We start from the raw sequence: 24,291 nt of genomic DNA, 5'->3' as shown, positions 1-24,291 counted from the left end.
TTTATCGGCCAAAGCAGCAATGTTAATATCGGTTATCGACCATAACAGCAATGTTAATATCAGTTATCGGTATGGGCCACAATTTTCATATCGGTGCATCCCTAAGTTTCAGTAACAATTATGGACAGTGACCAAGAAAGCCAGAAAGGGGGCAAAAGTAATGGAACAACTCTAATGTGAAATTAAAATAGACAATATTTTTCGATAAACAGTATTAAACATTTATTTATCATTTCCCATCTAGTATGACATCTGAAATGAAGGTCATTTCTTATAAATTAAGCTCCTCAACATGTCTGATTATTAGTCTTAGAATCCATCACAAATATTCATCTTAACAATTCCACTTTTAAAGGGTAACAGTTAACATGTACATATGTGCAAAAGCTGTAAGCTTCATACTAGATTTGTACTTTACAGACAAAAGTCATCGATCAACAATACGTTTCCAATTCAACCTTTCTTTCAGTCATCAACTTCCCATTTCTTTTAGGCTGAGGTGATTTTGTTGCTCCTCTCTATGGCACAGATGCGACATTCACTATGCTTTGTCAACATGAAGAGTAAAAAAAAACAAAAAACGATTTCAGTATTTTTTGGCATTCACATCACCCACATTGGCAGAAATCACTCAAAACTATTCAGAAAAATAACCCTCCACCAGTTGGTGGTAGTCCTCCGGAACGCAGTTACAGATGATGATATAATAGGGTGGTGTTGTCCATCAGGATGTGGTGAACCGGGTTTGAAACGGTCCCTTATTTCTGTGTGTCCGCGGCTGCTGTCAGCATCGCATCGCTGTGATGGGGAAGACGCCGGTGAAAAGTCAAGTCCGTTCCTCTAGCTTCCACACACCCAACCGAGGTCAAGGGAAAAAAAACCGAATGTAAACACCAAAAAGACACAAACATCTCTTAATGAAAACACCAAAAAGAGACAAACATCACCCACATACACACACACACACACACACACACTGCTGTACGCTGCGTCACAGACTCAGGACTCCTCTGTGCTGCTGACGTCCAGCTTCCTCTGGGGGATGTAAAGGTTTTTCGGCGCCGTGTGTCCGGTGCCGGTGGTGACCACGGCAGCCAGGGGCGACAGGGAGACGGGGGTGTGGAAGAAGCTGTGCGGGGGGTGGCCCGCCCCTTTGGGCGTGGTCATCAAAGGCTGCAGCCACACACAGACAGACATTGTGAAGGTCAACTCAAACATCTCATTTGTGATCATTACAGCAGAATAAAATGGACCTAATATCTCGTTATTATAATAGAGCGCGCGCCGCCGGGGTTTTTGGGCCCCATGAAAGGATACCATACGATACGGTATCCTTTCACTCAAAATCATTCAGTTAAGTGGCCCTATTTTGGGATCAAAAAGGTGACTAGTTTGCATCCCTGCATATCGGGCCCACGGCGGTGGAAACTTTTGAAGCCGATTTAGAGGAATATCTCATTTTCAATTAATATTCAGATTAGACTATTGTAATGTCATTATTTGCCCTTTCTCACTCACCTCCATATCATCTATACCAGCTCTCTCTGCCCTGTTGAATCATCTCTCTCTCTCTCTCTCTCTCTCTCTCTCTCCCTCTTTGCTCTGAATACCCCAGAGTGAACAAAGAAATATTATCAGTCAACTAATGACTTCGAAAGAATATTGATACACATATATGGAGTCCAACAGGAGTCTGTTATTATAGACTGTTGTAGGCCAGGGACAACTGATTTAGTATGGCTTGAGAAAAAAATCCCTGCATTGATTAAATATTGGCTAGAAGAGGAGCGAAATGTGTAACAGCCTATTTCACTATATGGACCAACAGCTTAATTTCCAGTAGGCTATACGAAAGTTGAATAACATTCACTAGGACAGTTCTATGGTTAGGACAAGACAAGAGTGTCACTATAAACTCTCAGACCCTGTAAGACAGTCCACTGAGTAGGAAATGATTATGTAGGCCTAGTATAGTATAGCCATCAGAGGAAAAAAATAAAAATAAAAGGCTTCTTGGTAGGGGTGTCACGATACACTCAGTTCACGATACACTCAGTTCACGATACGATACGATACACGATATTGGGTTCACGATAACGATACGATACGATATTTTAACAATATTTTTTTGCGATCGATTTGTAAGTTGAGGGGGCATCCTCCACGCTAATTTGAGTAATTTCACCATTTTCATCCTCCGTGTCTGTAACGTCCCTCGTCTGTACAAACAAAGCAATGAAAAGGAGAGCGAGCATGCAATCAGATGCAGATCAGTGCCACCATGTTCAGCTTCTTTTTCTCGCGATATGAGATTTCATCTCAACGATACATATTGTCACGTTTTGATATCGCGATATATTATGGGACGATATATTGTGACATCCCTACTTCTTGGAGATTTGGACAATATCACAGCATCATGTTCCATTGAACCATTTTATGAAAAGCGAAGGGGGAGGGGGGTGGATGTTTTGGGTGTGTGCCAAAATACAATAAAAATAAACCATTAGTTTTATTAGTACCTTGTCAATAAAATATTCTATTAATGATGATAGTCTTCAACTTTTTTTTTAGGGCCCCTGTCAGTCAAGGGCCCTTGGAATCATCCACCTCCCCCCCCTCCCCCCTTAAAGCGCCCCTGCGTGCGAGGCATGCTAGAGATGAGCGTGCCACGCGCATGCCTCATGATACATATTGTCGCATTTTTGTATTGCGCGATATATTGAATGTCGATGATGAGACAGGACATCCCCGGTGTTTTGATTTACCTGTTGAACACTGATGAGGGTGAGCGGCTGGCCGGCCACAGACTGCTGGAGGGCGACGGGGGACATGGGCTTGACGAACACCATGCCCCGGTGCTGCTGCTGGCCGGGCGCGGCGTGGCCTCGCTCCGGAGTAGCCGAGGCGCTCCCCGCCGGGCCGGGCCCCGGGATGAGGCCCAGGTTCTGCAGGGTGAAGTTGAGGATGGCGGGGCTCGGGCTGTGGACCCGCTGGCCCTGGGCGGACGAGTGGGGCAGACGGAGGCCGGTGGGGGTGATCTCCTGGGCGGGCGGCGGTCTGGAGCCTGAGGAACACAGACGAGGAGAAAACAAAAAAAAAATGCTCGTGAAATTGCTCGTGAAATTGTGGTTGGGTTTGTTTGGCCGGGTGAGAACTCAAACTCACCAAATAATCACCCTGAGAAGCCTGAAAAGGTGACTCTCGGTCTTCTAAGACTAGCAGAACAAAATGAACTCTGGACTGATGCTCATATTCAGCCATTTCTTAAAGTGTTCTTAACTGGTATAAACACCAGAGAAGCTAAATTAACACCAGAGAAGCTAAATTAACACTAGAGAAGGTCAATTAACACCAGAGAAGGTCAAGTAACACCAGAGAAGGTCAATTAACACCAGAGAAGGTAAATTAACACCAGAGAAGGTCAGTTAGGGTAAAGAGTGCAGAAAAAGTCTATCATGCTGAGCTAAAGTTACAGGGACGAGAACTGGATTTGTTTTGGGACATTTGACCAAAATTTTAATAAATGATCTACTTGCGAGTCATGTGACCAAAGACCATTGACTGTATATATTATCTGGACGGACTGAGCGTGATGTCTACCATTGGTTTTTGATACCGCAAAATGAAGCTTTGACGCTCTTGCTTCCCTGTAATGTTTGATTGGATGAATGGATTTTCCTGCAGCATTCTGGGATATCTGTTCAAATCTGGAGCCCGCGAATAGCGGGGGTGTGTCACGTGAGTCGAGTCTCTGTGAGACTCCTACACACGCCAAAGAAGAAGAAGAAAATACTCTTTTTTTTATAAACTGACCTCATAACGGGGATCTATAGTGTTCCGTGTGTCTACTAACATTATTAAAACATCATAAAGATAATTTCTGATAGTTTGCTAAATTACTACATGCCAATCTGCTAGCGAACTATCTGGCGAGCTTCTTCTTCTGCAGCTTTCCGGCAAACTAGATGCCTTGCGGCACATTGCTGCCTCTACCAGTCGGAAGTATTACTGTTCTTATTTATCCAATGTATTTCTCGTTACTTCACACGAAATGGGGCCATCATTTAGAAAACGGGGACCCTGAGAGCATGAAAAAGACTTGAAATACTTTTTTCAGACCATAAACTAATTTGGAAAGTGTTTATTTAAGACATAGACCGAGAGAGAAGTCGTGTCATTTTTCCATAGAGAACAATGTTGAATAATTTCCTTTTGGACTGTAACATGCACCCCCCCCCCCTCCACAGAATGCAATTTCCCCACTGGCTTCACAGATTCAACCCAAGATATGGCCAGTGCCAAAGACCCAAATCTAGGTTGACCCTGACTCAAAGCAAAGCCATATAAAAGGACATTGATACCTGCAGTGGGTGTGTGATAGATGCTATAGGTGGGGGTGGAGGTCTTGTTGCCTTCTCCACCTCCTTGGAGATCCCTGCTGTAGGCCAGGAGAGACTGCTGGGAAATGGGGATGAGGTATCCTGCTGGCACCAAAGTCTGGACAGGCGGAGAGGAGAAACACCAAGTCACAAACACAAGTAGTGCTGTTGAATCAGTTATAGGGGTGTCAAAAATAATCGATTATAAGATGCATCGCGATGCGGACCTGCATGATTCTGTATCGATTCACAAATGTCAAAAATCGATTATTTAAAAAAATAATAATAATAATCATAATAATCAAATAAAATATAATGGAAGTACATGCAGTTGTTTATTTTAATTATGGATCATAATACAATGCAATTCTAAATGCACTTTTATTTTAAAAGTAGCCACACAGTGAGAAAAAAGAAAGTGAGAAAAAATAAATCATGTATTGGGGAAAAAAGTGATGCATCGATTTAAGATGCATCGAGATGCATCGATAATCGTAATCGAATCGAATCGTAGCCCTCTGAATCGTAATCGAATCGAATCGTGAGACCAGTGAAGATTCACAGCCCTAATCAGTTAGTAGAAGAACGGTGCAGAACCTGCGCCACCGGGCGGTGAGACTACAACACTTCTCCCAACGACGTTTCCACGACTGTTCCTAACTATTCTGCTTTGTAAATGTGTGCGTACGACGTACCTCCGTGTGGAAGTGTCCGGGCGCGAGGGGCACAGCTCTGACGGGCGTCAGCCCCGCCTCGCTGTCGGAGCTGGCCGCCGTCTTGTCCTCCCTCTCCAGGAAGGACTCCACGCTCAGCGCCAGCGTCCGATTGGCCGCCGTGTTGGGCGTGTTGATGAACTCGGGGTCGAGGTGGAGGGCGCGGGGGGCGGGCCGGCTGGACAGGTGCGACGTCAGACGAGCCTGCAGGATCTCACACAGCTTGGGAGAAGTGTCCTACAACCAGAGGGAGGAGAGGACAAACGATGTCAGACATCTAAGATCATCGCCTTTTCTTCAGTGCTTCTGTTTTTGTTAGGGATGCACGATATATCGGCAATCATATCGGTATCGGCCGATGTTGGTCATTTTTTAACATATCGGTCATATCGGTATCGGTCAGATGTTGCAATGTTAATATCGGTTATCATTATCAGCCAAATTCTTCACATTGATATGAAATAATGCAGTAAATCTATGATTTATGGGCTTTTCCAAAGGCTTTGCAAATAAAGAAATGCATAACTTTTTCAAATTCAGTGTTAACATGTGTTTTTCAGTATGTACAAATTGTGATGATCATAAAAATGTGGTTTTATACAGATCATATCGACATCGGTAAATATCGGTTATCGGCCATAACAGCAATGTTAATATCGGTTATCGGCATCGGCCAAAATTTTCATATCGGTGCATCCCTAGTTTTTGTTGCAGAAATGGCGGAGGACTAGGCAAGGTTTACACAACGTTTACAAGTAAATGGAGAGACCAAATATATTGACATGCTATTTAAACACGTTTGAAGTTTTCTTACGGATTGAGTTGCACTGAAATATTACAATAACACAAATGACTGTCTGCTGCTATAATGTTCTCAAAAACTACAACACCAATGTGAAAACGTTTTGCAGCAGAATCTTGAAGTGGCAAATAAGATCATAAGTGTCATAAAGTTAAAAAGAAATCCCTCAAACCCTCCATTCTAGTACATCACTCTGTAATATTAACTCTTTAAGAGGTCTGCCAAGACCAGAACCACCCGCCACAAGACCAGCTTCTTCCCAACCGCCATCAGCCTCACCAACAAGGCCCGGCCGGAAACCCCTTCCGCCAAGGACCTCACCAACAACCCCCCCCCCCACACACACACACACACTCACTACCTCCTCCTAAACTCAACTGAACTCGTCCCCACCCCCCATAAAACTGTAACTCGTATCTAATTTAATGCCTGTTTAACTGGGACTGTAAATTCATGTAAATTCCCTGCGCATTTAATGCCTATTTAACTTAGCCTGTAAATTTCATGTACATTCAATGTAAACTCTTATTTAACTCCGACTGTAAATTCATGTAAATCCACTGCCTATTTAACGTCTATTTAACTTAGCCTGGGTAAACCCATCCCCCACGTGACCTGCTCTCAGACCTGTTCTCAGTCACTAGCTAGTGACTGGGAACTGAGAGAGCAGGTCACGTGGGGGCTGGGTTTACCTAGGCTATATTTAACTCAGTCTGTAAATCTCATGTAAATTCAACGTAAATTCATATTTATTATCCACAGAACACTTCACCACTCATGTACATATTGTATATATTTACTCGATTTGATTGCACTTGCAACTTTGTGATTGTCTTTAGTTATCTTCCTACTTCTTATCTCTGTATATTGATGTGACCGCTACGCTGCATACAGACACTAAGACAAATTCCTCGTATGTACCGGTAACTTGCATACTGTGGCAATAAAAGTGATTCTGATTCTGATTAATTTATTTTTTGGTGAACCCACACTCGCCATCAATCTCCCTTTACTTCAGTTAGTGATGACCTATATCTTAGCCTCTCTCCAGACTCAAATATGACGTTGAATCGCTCCGCGTACTACATAAATGAGTCTGTGCCACTTCACAGACAGCCCCTCGCTGCTGTTTTGAAGGGGGGACAATTGAATGACTGACAGGTCGTAGCACCAATGAGAGAGGTTCATTTTCAAAAGCCAATCGCTGGCCAGGATTCCGACAGCAGTTTGGAGCTAGAAGCGTCCCAGACCCAGAGAGAGATCTGCAGCTTGCATTAATAGAGTGTATCAGCGTAAGAACTCTCATGGGTCTGGTGTTGAGAGACTATATCTAGACATGATGTTATGTTGTTGTTGCCAAACTTGCCAGTTATCCACAGGAATAAGAAAAATACACGACCAAACAGCAACATAAGCAGAGAAATGATTTCCTTATAAAACAATACTAAAAACAATACTATGTTATAACTAATCATCACTAATGATCACATAGCAGAAGTAGCAGTCACTTCATAAATATACCTTGAAGTTGGGGTCAGCTCTCTTGGCCTTGGAGGGGCTGCTGTCCGTCACTGGATCTGAACACGGCCGTTTGGCGGTAAAGGGGCTGAAGTCTGACGTTCTGGAGGCCGGCTGGCCTTTAGCAGCCGATTGGCCGTTGGGACTCTGCCCCGCCTTATCCTCGAAGGTCATGGAGCGCACGGCGAGGCTGGTTGGCTGCGGCCTGGCGAGGGGGTGCGGTCTGAGGGAGGAGGGTTGCAGATACACGGCGTAGGGTCCGCCCCCTCTCTGCTGAGGCAGCAGCACGGGGATCAGCGGCGAACACTGTGCAGGCAGATAGTGCATGGCCCCTGGGGGCGGGTGGGGGTAGTGCATGGCCCCTGGGGGCGGGTGGGGGAGCGGGGTGAGGTGGACCGTAGTGACGACTCTGGGCCCCTGGGTCGGAGTTAGTGCTGGGGCCTCTGTCGTTTTAGCAGCGTTGGGTTCCGGTTCCGGTGCGGCAGCAGCCGGCGCACTGACGGCAGCCTTTGGACCTTTAACTCTGGTCCTGGAATAGAAACAGCCAAACAGAATTATCATCTCATCGAACACTACAGCTTCCCACAGAGATGGGGAAGAGAAGTGAACTCATTCTGAACTCTGAACGAAGACAAACTTACGTCGACTCCTGGTCAAGCTGGATCTTACATATTGCAGCGAGTTGGTCCATTTTGCTAGGAAAGTCAATGTTGAATGAATCACCTGCAGGGGAGAAGAGACCGAAAACGTAAATCAAAAGAAAAGAATCCAGAGTATCCCTTTAATGCAGAGGTTCTCAAATGTTTTTCAGCCAAGGACCCCTTACAAGATATAAAATATACCGCGGACCCCCTCATTCTGATTTGTGATTTTGGGCTAAGCTTAATTGTTTCCACGGTAACGTGCTTGCCTTTTAATTTGATAGGTTTGTTATTAGAATGTAATCCATTAACCATTTTAGATTTAAAGCATAAACTATTTTCGTTGAACTATGAAGATTTTGCAAAAAAATATATATATACATTTCTTTTTTATTACATTACATTTACATTACGTCATTTAGCAGACGCTTTTGTTTTGTCCAAAGCGACTTACAATATCACAATTTGTCAACAGTACAGAAAACCACTATGCAACACAATCAATGACAGCCAAGATATTTTGATAGCCTAGCACCATGTAGGAAGTAGTTTGAGAAGGAATAAGTAACGTGTAGCATTTTATTTTTTAATAAAAAATAAAAAGAAATACCTGAAAACTTTTCGCGGACCCCCTGCCAAAGTGCCACGGACCCCCATTTGAGAACCACTGCTTTAATGAACCAGACATGCAAGGGAGATGCCGCAGAATTTTCTTTACTTTTCCAAGTCCAACCACATAACATAACATGCTCCTAAGTTGATTTGACACTTTGTTTGAACTCTTTTTGAATAATTGTCTTTAACCTACATTATACTTTGATTTGAACTTGATAAGACGCACACACACACACACACACACACACACACACACACACACACACACACACACACACACACACACACACACACACACCCTCCTCCTCCTCATCTGGAGCCACTGAGACAGTCTGTACTAGGGATGTAACGATAACCGGTTTTAATGATAACCGTGATCAAATTCCTCATGATAACCGTACCGTTTCAAATTTTCATTATCATTAAAACCGTGGTACCGTGATTACAGTGCTTTGAAAAACATGGTAAATACTGTCCATCATCAACCAAAGTTGGCAACCGTCTCCCAGATGCAAACGCGCAGCCTTGGAGAAATGATTTCAGCGAGTGTATCAATCCTTTTTGGGGTCTGAGTTTTCAATATAAAACGGTGTAAAATGATTTCAGCGAGTCTCTCAGTACTTTTTGAACATTGTCAGCCATTTTTTTTACGAACACCGTGATAATACGATCACCGCGATAATTTTGGCCACGATAATCGCGATGTGAAATTTTCATACCGTTACATAGTCTAGTCTGTACTCACCGAGGCCATGCTTGGCGGGGCTGCTGGGGGCGGAGTTGATCTTGCGGCGGTCGTCCTGGATGCTCTTGGCCAGCTTGATGAGGGAGGGGTGGCGGGTGAAGCCGCGCTTGGCACCGCCGGGCGACGAAAAGAGGTTTTTGGCACAGTTGTCTACGGAGGCGCGGGACTCCAGCAGCACCCTGCGTCTCATCGCTGCACAGTCCTCCGCTACGGAGGGGCCGCTGTCCGAGCCTGAAACAGAGGTTAGCATTTAGCCTGGGAACGAGGCAAAAATCACTTTGACAAACCAATCCGTATGCAAATGGGAAGTCATGAAATAAATGTACCCCCCGAAATCTAAATGAAAGACAGTTAAAGGCACAACGTGCATTCTAAACATTTGGACCCTCTCTGGATCTTGCAACACATTGGTAAATGTATTGAAGTCATTTGCAGTAGTGGAAGTCAGAGCATACCTTTCACTTTGGGGAATTCTGTGGGGCCGACCCATTCGAAGGCGGGCTTCCTCCCCCTCGTTTCTGTCACGTGGACCTTCTCGATCAGCTTCAGGCTCCGCAGCACGTTCGCTATGTCATACAGCCGCCGCACTTTAGCTGCAGACAGGAGAACAGAACACTGTGTTACACTTTCAGCAGCACTGAACGCAGCCAGACTAGAAGCTTTAGCTGCAGACAGGAGAACAGAACACCGTGTTACACTTTCAGCAGCACTGAACACAGCCAGACTAGAAGCTTTAGCTGCAGACAGGAGAACAGAACACCATGTTACACTTTCAGCAGCACTGAACACAGCCAGACTAGAAGCTTTAGCTGCAGACAGGAGAACAGAACACTGTGTTACACTTTCAGCAGCACTGAACGCAGCCAGACTAGAAGCTTTAGCTGCAGACAGGAGAACAGAACACCGTGTTACACTTTCAGCAGCACTGAACACAGCCAGACTAGAAGCTTTAGCTGCAGACAGGAGAACAGAACACCATGTTACACTTTCAGCAGCACTGACTGAACACAGCCAGACTAGAAGCTTTAGCTGCAGACAGGAGAACAGAACACTGTGTTACACTTTCAGCAGCACTGAACACAGCCAGACTAGAAGCTTTAGCTGCAGACAGGAGAACAGAACACTGTGTTACACTTTCAGCAGCACTGAACACAGCCAGACTAGAAGCTTTAGCTGCAGACAGGAGAACAGAACACTGTGTTACACTTTCAGCAGCACTGAACACAGCCAGACTAGAAGCTTTAGCTGCAGACAGGAGAACAGAACACCGTGTTACACTTTCAGCAGCACTGAACACAGCCAGACTAGAAGCTTTAGCTGCAGACAGGAGAACAGAACACCATGTTACACTTTCAGCAGCACTGACTGAACACAGCCAGACTAGAAGCTTTAGCTGCAGACAGGAGAACAGAACACTGTGTTACACTTTCAGCAGCACTGAACACAGCCAGACTAGAAGCTTTAGCTGCAGACAGGAGAACAGAACACTGTGTTACACTTTCAGCAGCACTGAACGCAGCCAGACTAGAAGCTTTAGCTGCAGACAGGAGAACAGAACACCGTGTTACACTTTCAGCAGCACTGAACACAGCCAGACTAGAAGCTTTAGCTGCAGACAGGAGAACAGAACACCATGTTACACTTTCAGCAGCACTGACTGAACACAGCCAGACTAGAAGCTTTAGCTGCAGACAGGAGAACAGAACACTGTGTTACACTTTCAGCAGCACTGAACACAGCCAGACTAGAAGCTTTAGCTGCAGACAGGAGAACAGAACACTGTGTTACACTTTCAGCAGCACTGAACACAGCCAGACTAGAAGCTTTAGCTGCAGACAGGAGAACAGAACACTGTGTTACACTTTCAGCAGCACTGAACACAGCCAGACTAGAAGCTTTAGCTGCAGACAGGAGAACAGAACACCGTGTTACACTTTCAGCAGCACTGAACACAGCCAGACTAGAAGCTTTAGCTGCAGACAGGAGAACAGAACACCATGTTACACTTTCAGCAGCACTGACTGAACACAGCCAGACTAGAAGCTTTAGCTGCAGACAGGAGAACAGAACACTGTGTTACACTTTCAGCAGCACTGAACACAGCCAGACTAGAAGCTTTAGCTGCAGACAGGAGAACAGAACACTGTGTTACACTTTCAGCAGCACTGAACACAGCCAGACTAGAAGCTTTAGCTGCAGACAGGAGAACAGAACACTATGTTACACTTTCAGCAGCACTGAACACAGCCAGACTAGAAGCTTTAGCTGCAGACAGGAGAACAGAACACTGTGTTACACTTTCAGCAGCACTGAACACAGCCAGACTAGAAGCTTTAGCTGCAGACAGGAGAACACCGTGTTACACTTTCAGCAGCACTGAACACAGCCAGACTAGAAGCTTTAGCTGCAGACAGAACACTGTGTTACACTTTCAGCAGCACTGAACACAGCCAGACTAGAAGCTTTAGCTGCAGACAGGAGAACACCGCATTACACCTTCGTGACAACACTACAGTACGGTGTAGTACGGGTGTACACGGTGTAGTAAGGGTGTACACAGTACTCACTCTTAAACTTGTTTTTGTCTTGATCTGCGGCCTGGTCTTCTCCGATCAGGATCTTGGCAGCCACGTCCAGACTGACCACGCGAGGGCTGGAGACCAGGAACAGCATGACAAACTTCTGGCTCATCACCCGCAGAGATTTGTCTTTCCGGCTGTTTACAGAAGCTGCAGGAAACAAAAGTTCTCAGATCAAAACCTGGAGAACTTGGTTCATGTTGCAACACGGTTCACGGAATGGACAAATTTAGATTTTTTTAGATACACTTTTAGAGTTTTTAGATTCAACTTTGCTGAAGCCCAAGTCAAGTCTCATGTCTTGAGGCAGAAGTCTCAATTTAAGTCCCAAGTCAGTCACGTCCATGTCATGAATCTAATTGTAGAACAGATCAAGTCTGTGTCATTCATCTAAATATAGAACAGCAAGTCAAGTCAGAACAAATCTAGAATCCAGTTTAATATCTTAATCAAAATCAAAATCAAACATCTTTATCTAGGACTCTTCAATGCAATAGGATAAAAATGTAAGAGCATCGTGAGTTTCAACTTCAATAATCATTCCATGCAAATTCAGAAAACCAATTCAAATTCAGTCGTCTGTTGGAACAAATCTCATCACTTCCAGTCCAGGTCATTTACACAAACACAAGATCTCAAGTCAACACTTTTAACCTTTTCAAGTCATCGGGTGCCAGTCAAAGGCAAGTCCTCAGGTCTCTCTCTTCCTGCATCAAGCCCAGTCTCAGGCAAATCAAACTGTGTGACTCGAGTCCTGACGATGCTCTCCGGGGGTTCTCTCACCGGCTTTAAACTCGACTCCTGGCAACTCCACAAAGAACATCTCCTTCTGTCCGGGCTCCGCGCTCTCCGCCGGCCACTCGTTCTCCCTCTCCTCCCCGTCGAAGTCCAGGCAGCGCTGGCGGATCAGCGCCATCTGCTGTCCGTAGCGCTGCTCCTCGCCCACCTGCCTGAGGATGGCCAGCGTCTGGCCGAGGTGGGCGCGGCCGTGCCAGATGTAGCGGTTCTTAGCCGAGCGGCTCACCATGTGCAGGCTCTCCAGCACGTTCATGATGTCGTAGATGCGCCGACGCTCCACATCTGTGCATATAGGGGGGGGGGGGGGGGGGGGGGGGGGGGGGGGGGGGGTACATATGTGTGTTAATCATAAATGAATAATAAGGGCAGAAATATAATAATACCGATTCAAATATTGCAATTGTGACAGAATATTGCAAAGCTGTGATATTATCACATTTTCTTTTCTTGTCGTACATTTCTTAGAACTTTTGAAATTGTGGCACCCATTAAGACGTGACGCGAGCGTCTGCGTCGTTAACCCTTTCAGCACAGATACTTTATACCAGGCATGTCCAAAGTCCGGCCCGGGGGCCAGATGCAGCCCTTTGAAAGATCTTAAGTGGCCCTCGCCTCGTCTCTCAAAATATACCGTATGTGGCCCTGTCACCTAATGGTGACAGCACTATCATACAGTTTGTAGACAAGCACCAAGTAGGGACAACACAGGCTGAACTCATGTTTTCAGATGGTCAACAAAATCCTTAGAGTACAATTGTACTGTATGTGATTTTTTTTTTTTTTTTTTGTATAACCCATATGATGCGAGAAGCAGCTGGCCGACCCCCCCCGGTAATTTCACATGATCTAATCTGGCCCCCATTCAAAAAAGTTTTGGACACCGCAGCTTTATACACTACCCCTTAGCTTTCAGGAGGTTGTTTGAAATGCGCCCTAGGTTTTAGAATGCTTTTCTAGAGCAGTGGTTCCTAGCCTGGGTAAGCGCAGCCTTCAACGTGACGTCACAGGCTATGCCTGTAGCGTGCGTTTTCTTCATGACTGATAGTACATAGAGGTCACGTGGAGGCTGGGTTTACCCAGGCTAGCCGGGACCCCCCAGGTCACGTGGAGGCTGGGTTTACCCAGGCTAGCCGGGACCCCCCAGGTCACGTGGAGGCTGGGTTTACCCAGGCTAGTCCGGACCCCCCAGGTCACGTGGAGGCTGGGTTTACCCAGGCTAGTCGGGACCCCCCAGGTCACGTGGAGGCTGGGTTTACCCAGGCTAGTCAGGACCCCCCAGGCTAGTCGAGACTAGGGGTGGGAATCACCAGATGCCCACGATACGATACTAAAATGATACTTGAGTCACGATACGATACTATTGCGATATCGCCGATATTGCGATATATTGAATATTACGATATATTGAATATTGCGATATTTCGATATATTGTCTAACTCCTTTTCCTACCTTTTCCTTGACCTCACCGGAAGTAAAACATGCAGTGTTTTTTTTGTTTTGTTTTGTTTTTGCCCAAAATGTAGGCTACATTATTAAGCTTCTCTGGACTCAATACCCCACTACAGGCGCGGACCGCAACATCGGGCGCTTCGGGCAGATGCCCGGTGGCCTGGCATGGCATGGCCTGCAAAAAAATATATATATCTACCGTATATATATATATTTTTTTTTAATATCGATACTTGGCGTCCAAATATCGATACAATATCGTCAGGCAAAATATCACGATACTATGGTATCGATTCCCCCCCCCCCCACCCCTAGTCGGGACCCCCCAGGTCACGTGGAGGCTGGGTTTACCCAGGCTAGTCGGGACCCCCCAGGTCACGTGGAGGCTGGGTTTACCCAGGCTAGTCGGGACCCCCCAGGTCACGTGGAGGCTGGGTTTACCCAGGCTAGTCGGGACCCCCCAGGGGCTCGCAAGATTATTTTGGGGGGTCGCAGGATGATTGTCAAAAAGATCCCCCCCCTCCATTGATGATTAAATCTCCCATACCAATGATTTAATGTATTATAAAGCTCTATAAACTATCACAAAGATTTCAGTGAGTGAGTGAAATTAGTGTGAATGCTGTTGTTGGGTTGGGTAGAGGCGGGTTGTGGCGCGGCTCAAAAAGGTTGAGAACCACTGATCTAGAGGGCACCTTAGGTCTTAATGGGTTAAAGAAAAGTGACTCTTTTGAAAAGGGAAAAAAAATGCCAGTCTGCAGGATTATTACTTCTCTAAAATTACTGTATGTGCTAACTCCAAACTTAACTGGAAATTACGAAACTGTTTTTCAACACATCTCCAAACTTTCCAGAAGGGGCTGTGTAAGCCTGCACCCATCCTGCCACCAGCATCAATGCCGTTTTTAAATTTGTAATGGCACGAATTAACCACTGTATTTAATGTTGAGCTGAACCCAAAAATGACTTTTCTTTTCTTTTAGTTCAAATACCTGGGTATGCAGTGCACCTATTTAATAATGTATGGAAACAAAATCACAACAATCTAATTTCTTTAGCTTTTCACATCAAAAGTTCATTTTTCAAGATTTCATTGATAACAGTAATGTACAGTTTGCTGACGTCACCTAGTACTATCAAATTTCTACCCCATTTCAACCAATCATATCACGACATGCAGCTGTCAATCAAATCTTCATTTCAGGATAATTTTCTCTTCCAAATGAGTGCCTGTCATCTGGCAGAATTCCTATCCCATAAACTAACTACTAACTTGGCCAATTGTTAGAAACATGAACAAAACAAAAACTATAATCTCTAAGAATGCAAAGAAATGTAACTGGCTCATTAAAACGCGCATTCCAGGGATATCGCATCGTTACAGCAGCGATAATGGAGCGCGCATCCGAGAGCTTGGTTGTCAGGGGTCGCACTTCGGAGATTCCAGGCCGACATGCTGCACTCTCCGCTCGGCAACACGAAGGCAGCTGGCTGCCTGCGGCTCGCTGAGCTTCACTGCTCCCGTCAAAAGGCTCTTACCGAGGGGAGCGCCACAACACACTGAATCCCACTCGATTTGGAGGCGGAACACGCCAGGATTGGCCAAAGCCCAATCCAGTCCGCAGAATTGTCAAATAAAATCATCGACATGATACTATGACCCGCCTCTCAACCTGTCATCTTAGACAAACTATGTTTTCAGTCTGAAACGGACTCATTATGCACGTGAAGAACAGGTTCAGTTCGACTTTAATGTATCCTTCTCTACATTTTTCTATTTACCTTAATTTTGTGTGTGTGGCTCTTCCTGTTTTTAACCATTAATTGTGCTGGTTGAATACTGGTAGGTGCTTATTGCTTTAGTGTCTATTTATGACTTGTGTCAATATATTGCATTGGATATCACTTAACTGTTATTGTTTTTCTAAGAATATCGCCTTGGATCACTTGTTTTTCTTCATTGCTCTTCACAGTTTGAACAAACCAACTTCCAATGAGCACCTGGCTATATGACACTCTGAAGCCAAGTCCTGCTCTGGGCCCACAGGTCAACCGGCTCTTATAGAGTAGCTAAGCTAGGGCGTCCGGGTAGTGTAGCAGTAGATTCCCTGCCTACCAACACGAGGGTTGCAGGTTCGCACCCCCCGTGTTACCTCCGGCTTGGTCGGGCGTCCATAGAGAGCCGCAGGGATGACGTATTTTTGTAGTCGGATCGCGGAAGTCCCGGACTTCCTGGTTCTTCACTGTTTCTGCCTGTGGGATTTTTGAATGGGTTTTTGCAGCGATGCTTCAAATAAGGTCTCTGGGCAACGCAAGCTTAATCAAACGCGAACCAGTGTTCGGCCGGATAATCTTCACACATGAGGACCACTTTCATGAGTTTTGAAGCGTAAATGCGAGCCCCAGAAGTAAAAAGCTCGAGCTAAGCTAATCCAGAACTACACACAGTGTCGCATAGGCTTCCCCGTCACGTCACCACTCAACCTGGAGTGTTGTTGGTGTGTGCGCTGCTGTGCACTGATTACCCCGGGCTGAACCAGGTGAGGGAAAGAGAATTTCCGTGTTCGTCCTTTGAAGTGATGACGTATAATATCCCCGTCGACTCAACAGTGTAGTCTCATTTAGCCGTTTGCTAGGTAGCCGCCCTTTTAACGGCACGTAAAAGCTTAAAAACTCATAAAAGTGGTCCTCACGTGTGAAGATTATCCCGCTGAACTCTGGTTCGCGTTTGATTAAGCTTGCGTTGCCCAGAGAACGTATTTGAAGCATCGCGCCAAAAACCCATTCAAAAATCCCATAGGCGAAAACAGTGAAGAACCAGGAAGTGTTAGCGTCGATGTTTTTCGGACTCGTTCCTGCGGCTCTCTATTGGCTGTGTCTGCGGGTGGGAAGCCGGATTGGGGGTATGTGTCCTGGTCACGGTGGAAGGGAACCGGTGGGAATAGCGTGATCCTCCCACGTGCTGCGTCCTGCCGGTGAAGCTCCCCATCAAGTGAAAAGAAGCGACTGGCAACTGCGCATGTGTCGGAGGAAGCATCGTGCTAGTCTACGGCTCTCCCCAGATCGGCAGAGGGTGGAGCAGCGACCGGGGCATCAGGGGGGGAAATTTGTCCAAGTACAATGGGGGAGAAAATGGGGAAAAATCAGAATAATAACAGAGTAGCTAAGCTAATATATGAGAATAGAGCAGCCGTACTGAGTTGGGTGGCCACGTCGTCCAGGCAGATTTGGTTGTTGAGGGCGGGGTCAGGGAAATCTGGGTAGCGAGAGAGGAACTTGTGACAGAGCAAACCCAGGCTCTTCTCCTTCCTGCTGATCAGCTTCTCTGCCTCCTCGCCCTGTTCAGTTTCCTGCAGGTCGATCAGAGGAAACATCAGGTAAGGAACGCATTCTTCTGAACATCACCACTCACCAGACCAGTGACTATGTCCAATATGTTGGAGTGATTTGCTTTGGAAACATATTACTTTACAATGGCTTTATTCCAGTGCATTAACTGGAAGGATAAAGTACCTACACAGAAATATAGAGAGCAGAAGTGAACGTCACTTCCTGCCTTTCTCTGTGTACCAGCGTCTGAAAAAATATTAATGGTGGTAAACGGAGAGAGACGTTACTTTTTTGATCCCGTTTGGATTGTGCCACGGGAGTACACATATCATGTTTTCAATGTAAAAGATAACTTTGCAAGTCAAGACGGACGGTCACAGTTTGTAGTAAAACTGTGGCACTATACGTTATAAATCAGAAAGACTACGCACAACCAGTCGCATAAGTGACGTCTCTCCCGCCAGTCCATGTTGTTGATGGTCTGAAGTATATTGTGCGACACGAGAGATGTAGTCGATTGACACGAAACTAAACCTTACGTTTCAGTTTCAGGACAAACTGGGACTTTCTTGACATGCATAGTTATCTTTTTAATTGACCAAATTGAACATGTTGTACCCCGTGGCACAATTCAAACGGGATCAAAACAAGTAACGTCTGTCTCTGTTCGCCATCTTTTTTCATACGCTAGTACAGAGAAAGGCAGGAAGTGACGTTCGTTCACTTTGGCTCTCTATTGTGTACTTCAATCAGAAGTGTGGACTCGAGTCTCGGTTGCTTGAGACCTGACGTGATGCACGAAGAGAAGACGTGAGACTTGACTTGGGTTCTCATGGCGACTTGAAAAGGACAAAAGATCTTGTGTTTGTGTAAACGACTTTGATCGAAAGCAATGATGAGATTTGTTTCACTAGACAATTGAATGCAAATTCCGTTTTCTGAATTTGCATGGAATGAATCAATTTAGATCTTTTTTTTAGATAGTAATTAGTTTAAAATTCTACACGTGAATAAAACCATCGTAACGTGTTATTTGTTTATCTTTCACTTACCTGTGAAGACTCGAGGGCTTCCCCTCGATCGTTGTCCATGCACAGCTCCTTCTCTCGGTTCCTGATGTCGGGACTAGCCGCACTGATCAGCATTTTGAGGTTGGAGGTTGGAGTCCACGGGTCTCCAGAAGCCGCACCCGCTTCCCTTCCTTTCGTAGGCGTGGTGAGAGGGCCCATGTTGGGCTGGTTCTCTCCTGAGCCTGTAGCGTGGCCAAGTCCTTTCCTTGGACTTTTTCCTGGGACTTGTGGTGCTATAAAGGCCTCATCCTGTTCAGCAAAATGGAGAAAGCAACAGATGATGATGATGAAGATACAAGCTCTATCCATTCCAGTTTGAGATAGGGCAAGCTTTCTGTTAAAGACTGAGAAACAGTTACAAAGGTTTCTACGTACTAACCTTAGAATGAGATGTCTGGGTCAGGTTTTGAGACTCAGTCGTTGTACTTGACATTTTCCACCTTAGCAGAAGAATGTAATAGATTTGATTAGCTATCTTGGAATTAGATACACTGATTGGAGCAACTCAAGAATGCTATGAAACAATTGTAAAAGCCTTAAAAACCGACAATACACTGACATTATGTGGCAATGCAAGCAGTAACGCTAGAATTGACCAGTATAAGCAATGTATACCACCATGATAGTATCCTAGCTTGACCGTGATAATATCATACCTTTTTCTGATCCATGTTTGTTAATCTTTTGCGCCATTTTAACAAGGTGGTTACTGTGATTTTGCCCGATTTCACCACTTCATAAACTCATGTCTCAATGCCAGTTAATGTTGACCTTTTTTGATGAATGTCAAGTTACTTGGCTTTGAATTCTTCGCCGTGACACAATCATAACAACGTTATTACAACTATCTTCGGAAGGATAGTCTTACCTTTTCTTGGATGCATTATGTTTGACAGCAGGTGACAGCATTTTGATAATCTCTTGATAGCAGTTACAGTTAAAACTCTGCTCGATATCGTTTTTGCTCTCTCACTGGTTGATGTACCGGTAGGTTGTTAAAAGTAATCAAATCAAGACTGATCAACCAGCAGCTAGATCTTGGCGGTAACTGACGTGCGTTCTGTCGAATCATCCGGCCTAAACGGACCCACGACCCGCCCATTTGATAAGCTGCAGCCAATAGGAGCGCAGCACGGGAGCCCTCAGAGGAAGTGTGGAAAGAAGACGCGCGCAGGTAAACATTTTTTGAAATCCTGGCGCGGAATGTCCCGACGGAACAGCACAGGGCGGCACAGTGCGTTCTACTGCGATACATTTGCGTCAAACACTTCTATAAATCACCACAACTACAACGTTATAACGCGTTAATAATGCGGCTTTTACAGACTTTACCGATTGACTTCCTGTACATTCCCACGTCACGAGATGCGAGCGCGCGCGGTTTGGTGTGGTTTTAGAGCCACTAAACCAAATCTAACCAATCTGATCATCAAGTGATAGCAACTATTGAAGTGGACGTTAATGTTAAGGACCTTTGTTGTTAGTAAAGAAACGGCAGCGAAGATTAACTATCATGAAATGGCTATAGCCTACTAGCGAGCGAAACGCTTACAGTAAAAGGAGGCAGATGGTGACGACACAGAAAGCCGAGTTTCGATCAGCGGATAATGTTAAACTCTTTGTATGTTTCTCTTTGCTGATAAGAAGAGCAAACAGCAGCCGTTACAACATGCAGATGAGTTCAGACTTACCCAGTCAAACAGGATCTAGCGTTAAAGTGCCTTGCTCAAACGATCCTTCCCATCCTCGCGTTTATAATGCGGATGGTTCTGTGTAATGTTCTTAGTCCAAAAAAACAACCGCTGCTGACGCTAATATATCCAGATGAAACAACGTCAGTGTGGTAAAATAGTATAAATGTCACTGAGTTCAAGACGGAGCTTAAAATGTGCGCGGCTCACAGGCTTTACATTTAGTGTAGAGGTCAAAACTTGGAAAAGTTTGTCTGCCTACTGATGTTACTCCACCCCAGTGTGACCAAGAAGACCTCCTCCTTGTCCCGCCCAGTAGTGCGCGCTCCCGTGCCCCGCGCACGCCGACCCTGCACCTCCCCCTCAAAGAGGCGGGCGGGCACGCGCACTCATGCATGCACGCACACGCACACATGTATGAGGAGTGGATTGTGCCAATGTACGCACACACGTCTCATCTGGACAGTACTGAGTGAGTACACACTGTACTCAGTGTGAGTACAGACAGACACTTGCCCAGTGTTTCTTGTAGGCCTATTGGTCTCCTATGCCCTATTACTAATGTGCCTATAATATTCCTATAATAAAATAATAAAATTATCATGGAAATCTCGTGTTTGTCATGTGACATGTACTATAGGCTACATTATGTATATGTTTTACTGCCATAGATTGTAGATATATTAACGCTTCACTGTGAATAGTTTGTATATTGTTAAGATGAAATAAAGTGACTTGTTTGTGTGACAGTTTTCAGAAGCCCATTTCATAAAGTAATAATAAAGATCAAGGATTTTGTTTTCTTGTTTGACTTCTTTGTCACTCAAAAGTATGACTCACTGCTTGAATGATAACTGGTCTGGTACGACTGTATGTTCTCCTTCTTTTTCTCTATTGTCTCAATTTCCCGTGAGATGGTACATGCTAGGTCCATGAACATGTGCACCATGGTATAGAGAGGCAAAGTGACCGCCTACTTCCTGCGGGAGAGACCATAGAACATTTCACTCAGACCAACATTTAAAAAACAACATTGAAAAAAGATTTTCTTTAAATCCGCAATTTTTTTACGTTTTGGTGAAATGTTATGCGATCTCTCCTGTTTCTAAATATATCTGAACCGTTTGGTTTGAACAAGTCAAACAATTTTTATAAGCATTTTACGAAATGTCTATGGTAAATTAAATGGCGGATGGAAATCTCTGGTACAGTGCTGAAGCAGGAAGTGACGTTCCACTTTGGCTCTCTATAGCTTCAGTCAGAACCACAAGAAATATATAACCCCCATCCGCCTGATGGTGGCAGTGTCATGCTATAGTTAAAGGGGGGGGGGGGTAAATTAGAAGATAGTTTAAATAGCAGACAATACATTCCTAAATAAATTAATAAATAATCAGAATGGTTTCTTAAAATGTCCTTGTGCAGTCTGTCAGTCCCATGCTTTATGAGAGAGGTAAGAGCAGACCTGGGAGCGGTTTGAGCTCCTGCCTGCTTTATGAGAGAGGACATTTCATCATATTCACCTCAGACAAGACAGGACACTGCTTTCAAGTCTGAAATTTACCTAGATTTTGAAAGATGAACAACGTTTCAGCTTTTTGCCAACTTGGACAAGGGTTCCCAAACTTTTCAGCCCCCAACCCGCAAAATACCGGGGCCAATCTCCACTATCCCCAGATGTGGTTGAAGCATACAAACGTGTGCGCACGTGAGAATTTCGTAAACCAAACAAACAAAACGTAATAATTATGGTTTTTAAATTGGATGTCACACATTCTGTAGTTCACACTGACACATGCATTCTTTAGGTCCATTTCAAACATTCTGGAAATAACCTCGCCACCCACCAGTGGTGTCCTGCAACGGTCATGTGGAGTATCACGGTCATCAGAAGAACTGCAGCCTGAGAATCACAGACCTGAGAGAGACAGACACAGTACAGGTTCAGATAGGATATGGATAGACTTGTGTGTGGGGGGGACGACACCTAACCGAGAACAAATTGATAAAAAAGGTTTTTCAATGGATTCTGTTACCATTGGGCATGTTCAATAACATACACAAAGTCTACCAAAAGGAGAATTCAGGAAAGGGGTCATTTTCAAGTTTGTGTGTGTGTGTGTGTGTGTGTGTGTGTGTGTGTGTGTGTGTGTGTGTGTGTGTGCTCTTGTAGTCCATAGAGCGCCTCAAGTGGGCGGGGTGAACATTAAAGCAGCACGTTTGAAACACCACCTCTGTGTGTGTGCGTGTGTGTGTCTGTGTGTGTGTGTGTGTGTGTGTGTGTGTGTGTGTGTGTGTGTGTGTGTAGGTGCGCTCGTTGTAGTCCAAGGAGCGCCACAAGTGGGCGTTGGTGGACATTAAAGCAACACGTTTGAAACACCACCCCCTCGGGAAACGAGAGGGGATCTCACCAAGCGCCCCAGAAATAAACCTCCTTTCCGTGACATTATGACTGACTGACTGAATGACTCAACCCAAAGAACGATGCCTTGACCACGCGCTGCGCTGCACACGTGGTAAAAACAGAGAGCATCTAACCCTGAACAAATTGATACACAAAGTTTTTCAATTGATTCTGGTACTATTGGGCATGTTAATTCACATACTAAAAGTCTACCAAAATGAAAATTCAGGAAAGGGGTCATTTTCAAGATGGCTGCTGCCGGGAGCTTAAAATGGCTATATCTCATTTTACTATTCAACCATCTTGAAAACGACCTCCTTCTGGAATTGAGATTTTCCCTGCAGAGTGAGAATGTGTTACGGATGCATGGAATGTTTCTGATACAGATCAGACTCTCTTTCTTATAGATGCTAGACTGATATTAGTCAGTTCATCAGTTTGCAGCAAAATTAGCCATTTCTGCTACATCAAACATGTTGATTTACTGGTTCACTGCTGTCATACATGCTAATAACCAAAAGAGGAAGGAAGTCTGCTCCTTACCAGCTTGTTTCTCTCCAGTCTAACCTGCCTGTGCCGACCACACAAGACCACATCTTCTCCACTGTAAGTTCTCTTTAAGACAGAGAAACCTACGTTACTTTGAACGTCTCTGCAGCCTGGACAGAGAGGAGAGGAGCAGCTATGACTTTTACAACAGCAGCAACTGGATTCATCGTCTTCCTTCTGTCTGTGCCAGGTATTGTTGTACATTTATATTTTAAGCATTTTGCTGGCATGCTAAGAGCAACGTAAAGAGACAGTAGGCTAGAGTAACGGCGCAGTGGCTCAGTGGTTAGCGCTGTTGCCTCATAGCAAGAAGGTCCGGTGTTCAAAACCCGGTCCTGTCTGTGTGGAGTTTGTGTATTTTTACTAGTATTTCTAGTTCCTAAGTGATTGTGAAATAGAAGGAAGCTTCTGAGCAAAGTTCCAAATTTGAAGTCCTCATCATAAGAATATGATTTGACAGCAAGATCATCCATATCACACTAGTCTATATAATTGCCATCGGCTGCCAGTCTGTGGCTTCAAAAAAATATATATCATGAAGCCTCCATATTATCTAAATATCTAATTGTTTTTGGAATGTATTTGGCTATGAGTGTACCAAATCATGCTTTCATCACAAAATGCACAATTGTTATGCTTTACTGCCCCGCTATAACGCTTAATTTATACTCGGACGTGAAAGCCTTCTCCCTCGCCGTGGGTAGTGCCGTGGCCGGCCGGCACCACCCACGGCTTTCATGCAGCTCCGCTCAGCTATGTGACGGAGAGGGGCATTTAAAGCCAGGTTTAGGCGAATAACTCATTTTAAATTAACAGTTGTGATGTCATTATTCAGTCTTAACCACCAATATTTGAGCCTTCTCTCACTCACTCCTATGTCACCACCTGCTCTTCCTGCAGGGCTTGAAATTAACTTTTTTGACCACCTGCCAATATGGCTGCTAGATTTTAAAGTTACCACCAGCCAATTAGAATTTCCACTACAGCCAAAATGTTTTTCTTGA

The 24,291-nt window shown here is 44.9% G+C and overlaps 1 protein-coding gene across 1 annotated transcript; it reads right to left on the bottom strand.

Moving 5' to 3' along the window:
• Positions 1-999: 999 nt before the first annotated feature.
• On the bottom strand, positions 1,000-19,052 carry LOC310791362 (transcription factor E2F8-like; the record flags this gene model as incomplete). Its single annotated transcript, XM_083653052.1, has 13 exons — positions 19,023-19,052; positions 18,626-18,892; positions 17,440-17,593; positions 12,779-13,075; positions 11,984-12,145; positions 9,872-10,009; positions 9,417-9,647; positions 8,057-8,138; positions 7,419-7,944; positions 5,078-5,332; positions 4,365-4,500; positions 2,769-3,067; positions 1,000-1,173 (listed from the first exon to the last, which is right to left on the bottom strand). The coding sequence occupies exons 2-13, from the start codon at positions 18,800-18,802 to the stop codon at positions 1,000-1,002; spliced, it is 2,631 nt and encodes an 876-aa protein (XP_083509178.1). The 5' UTR covers positions 18,803-18,892; positions 19,023-19,052.
• Between the last annotated feature and the right edge of the window lie 5,239 nt (positions 19,053-24,291).

Source organism: Poromitra crassiceps, assembly GCF_964638095.1.
Source record: "Poromitra crassiceps genome assembly, chromosome: 16".
In the NCBI taxonomy this organism is placed as follows: Eukaryota; Metazoa; Chordata; class Actinopteri; order Beryciformes; family Melamphaidae; genus Poromitra; species Poromitra crassiceps.
This window is presented reverse-complemented; position numbering and strand designations above follow the sequence as displayed.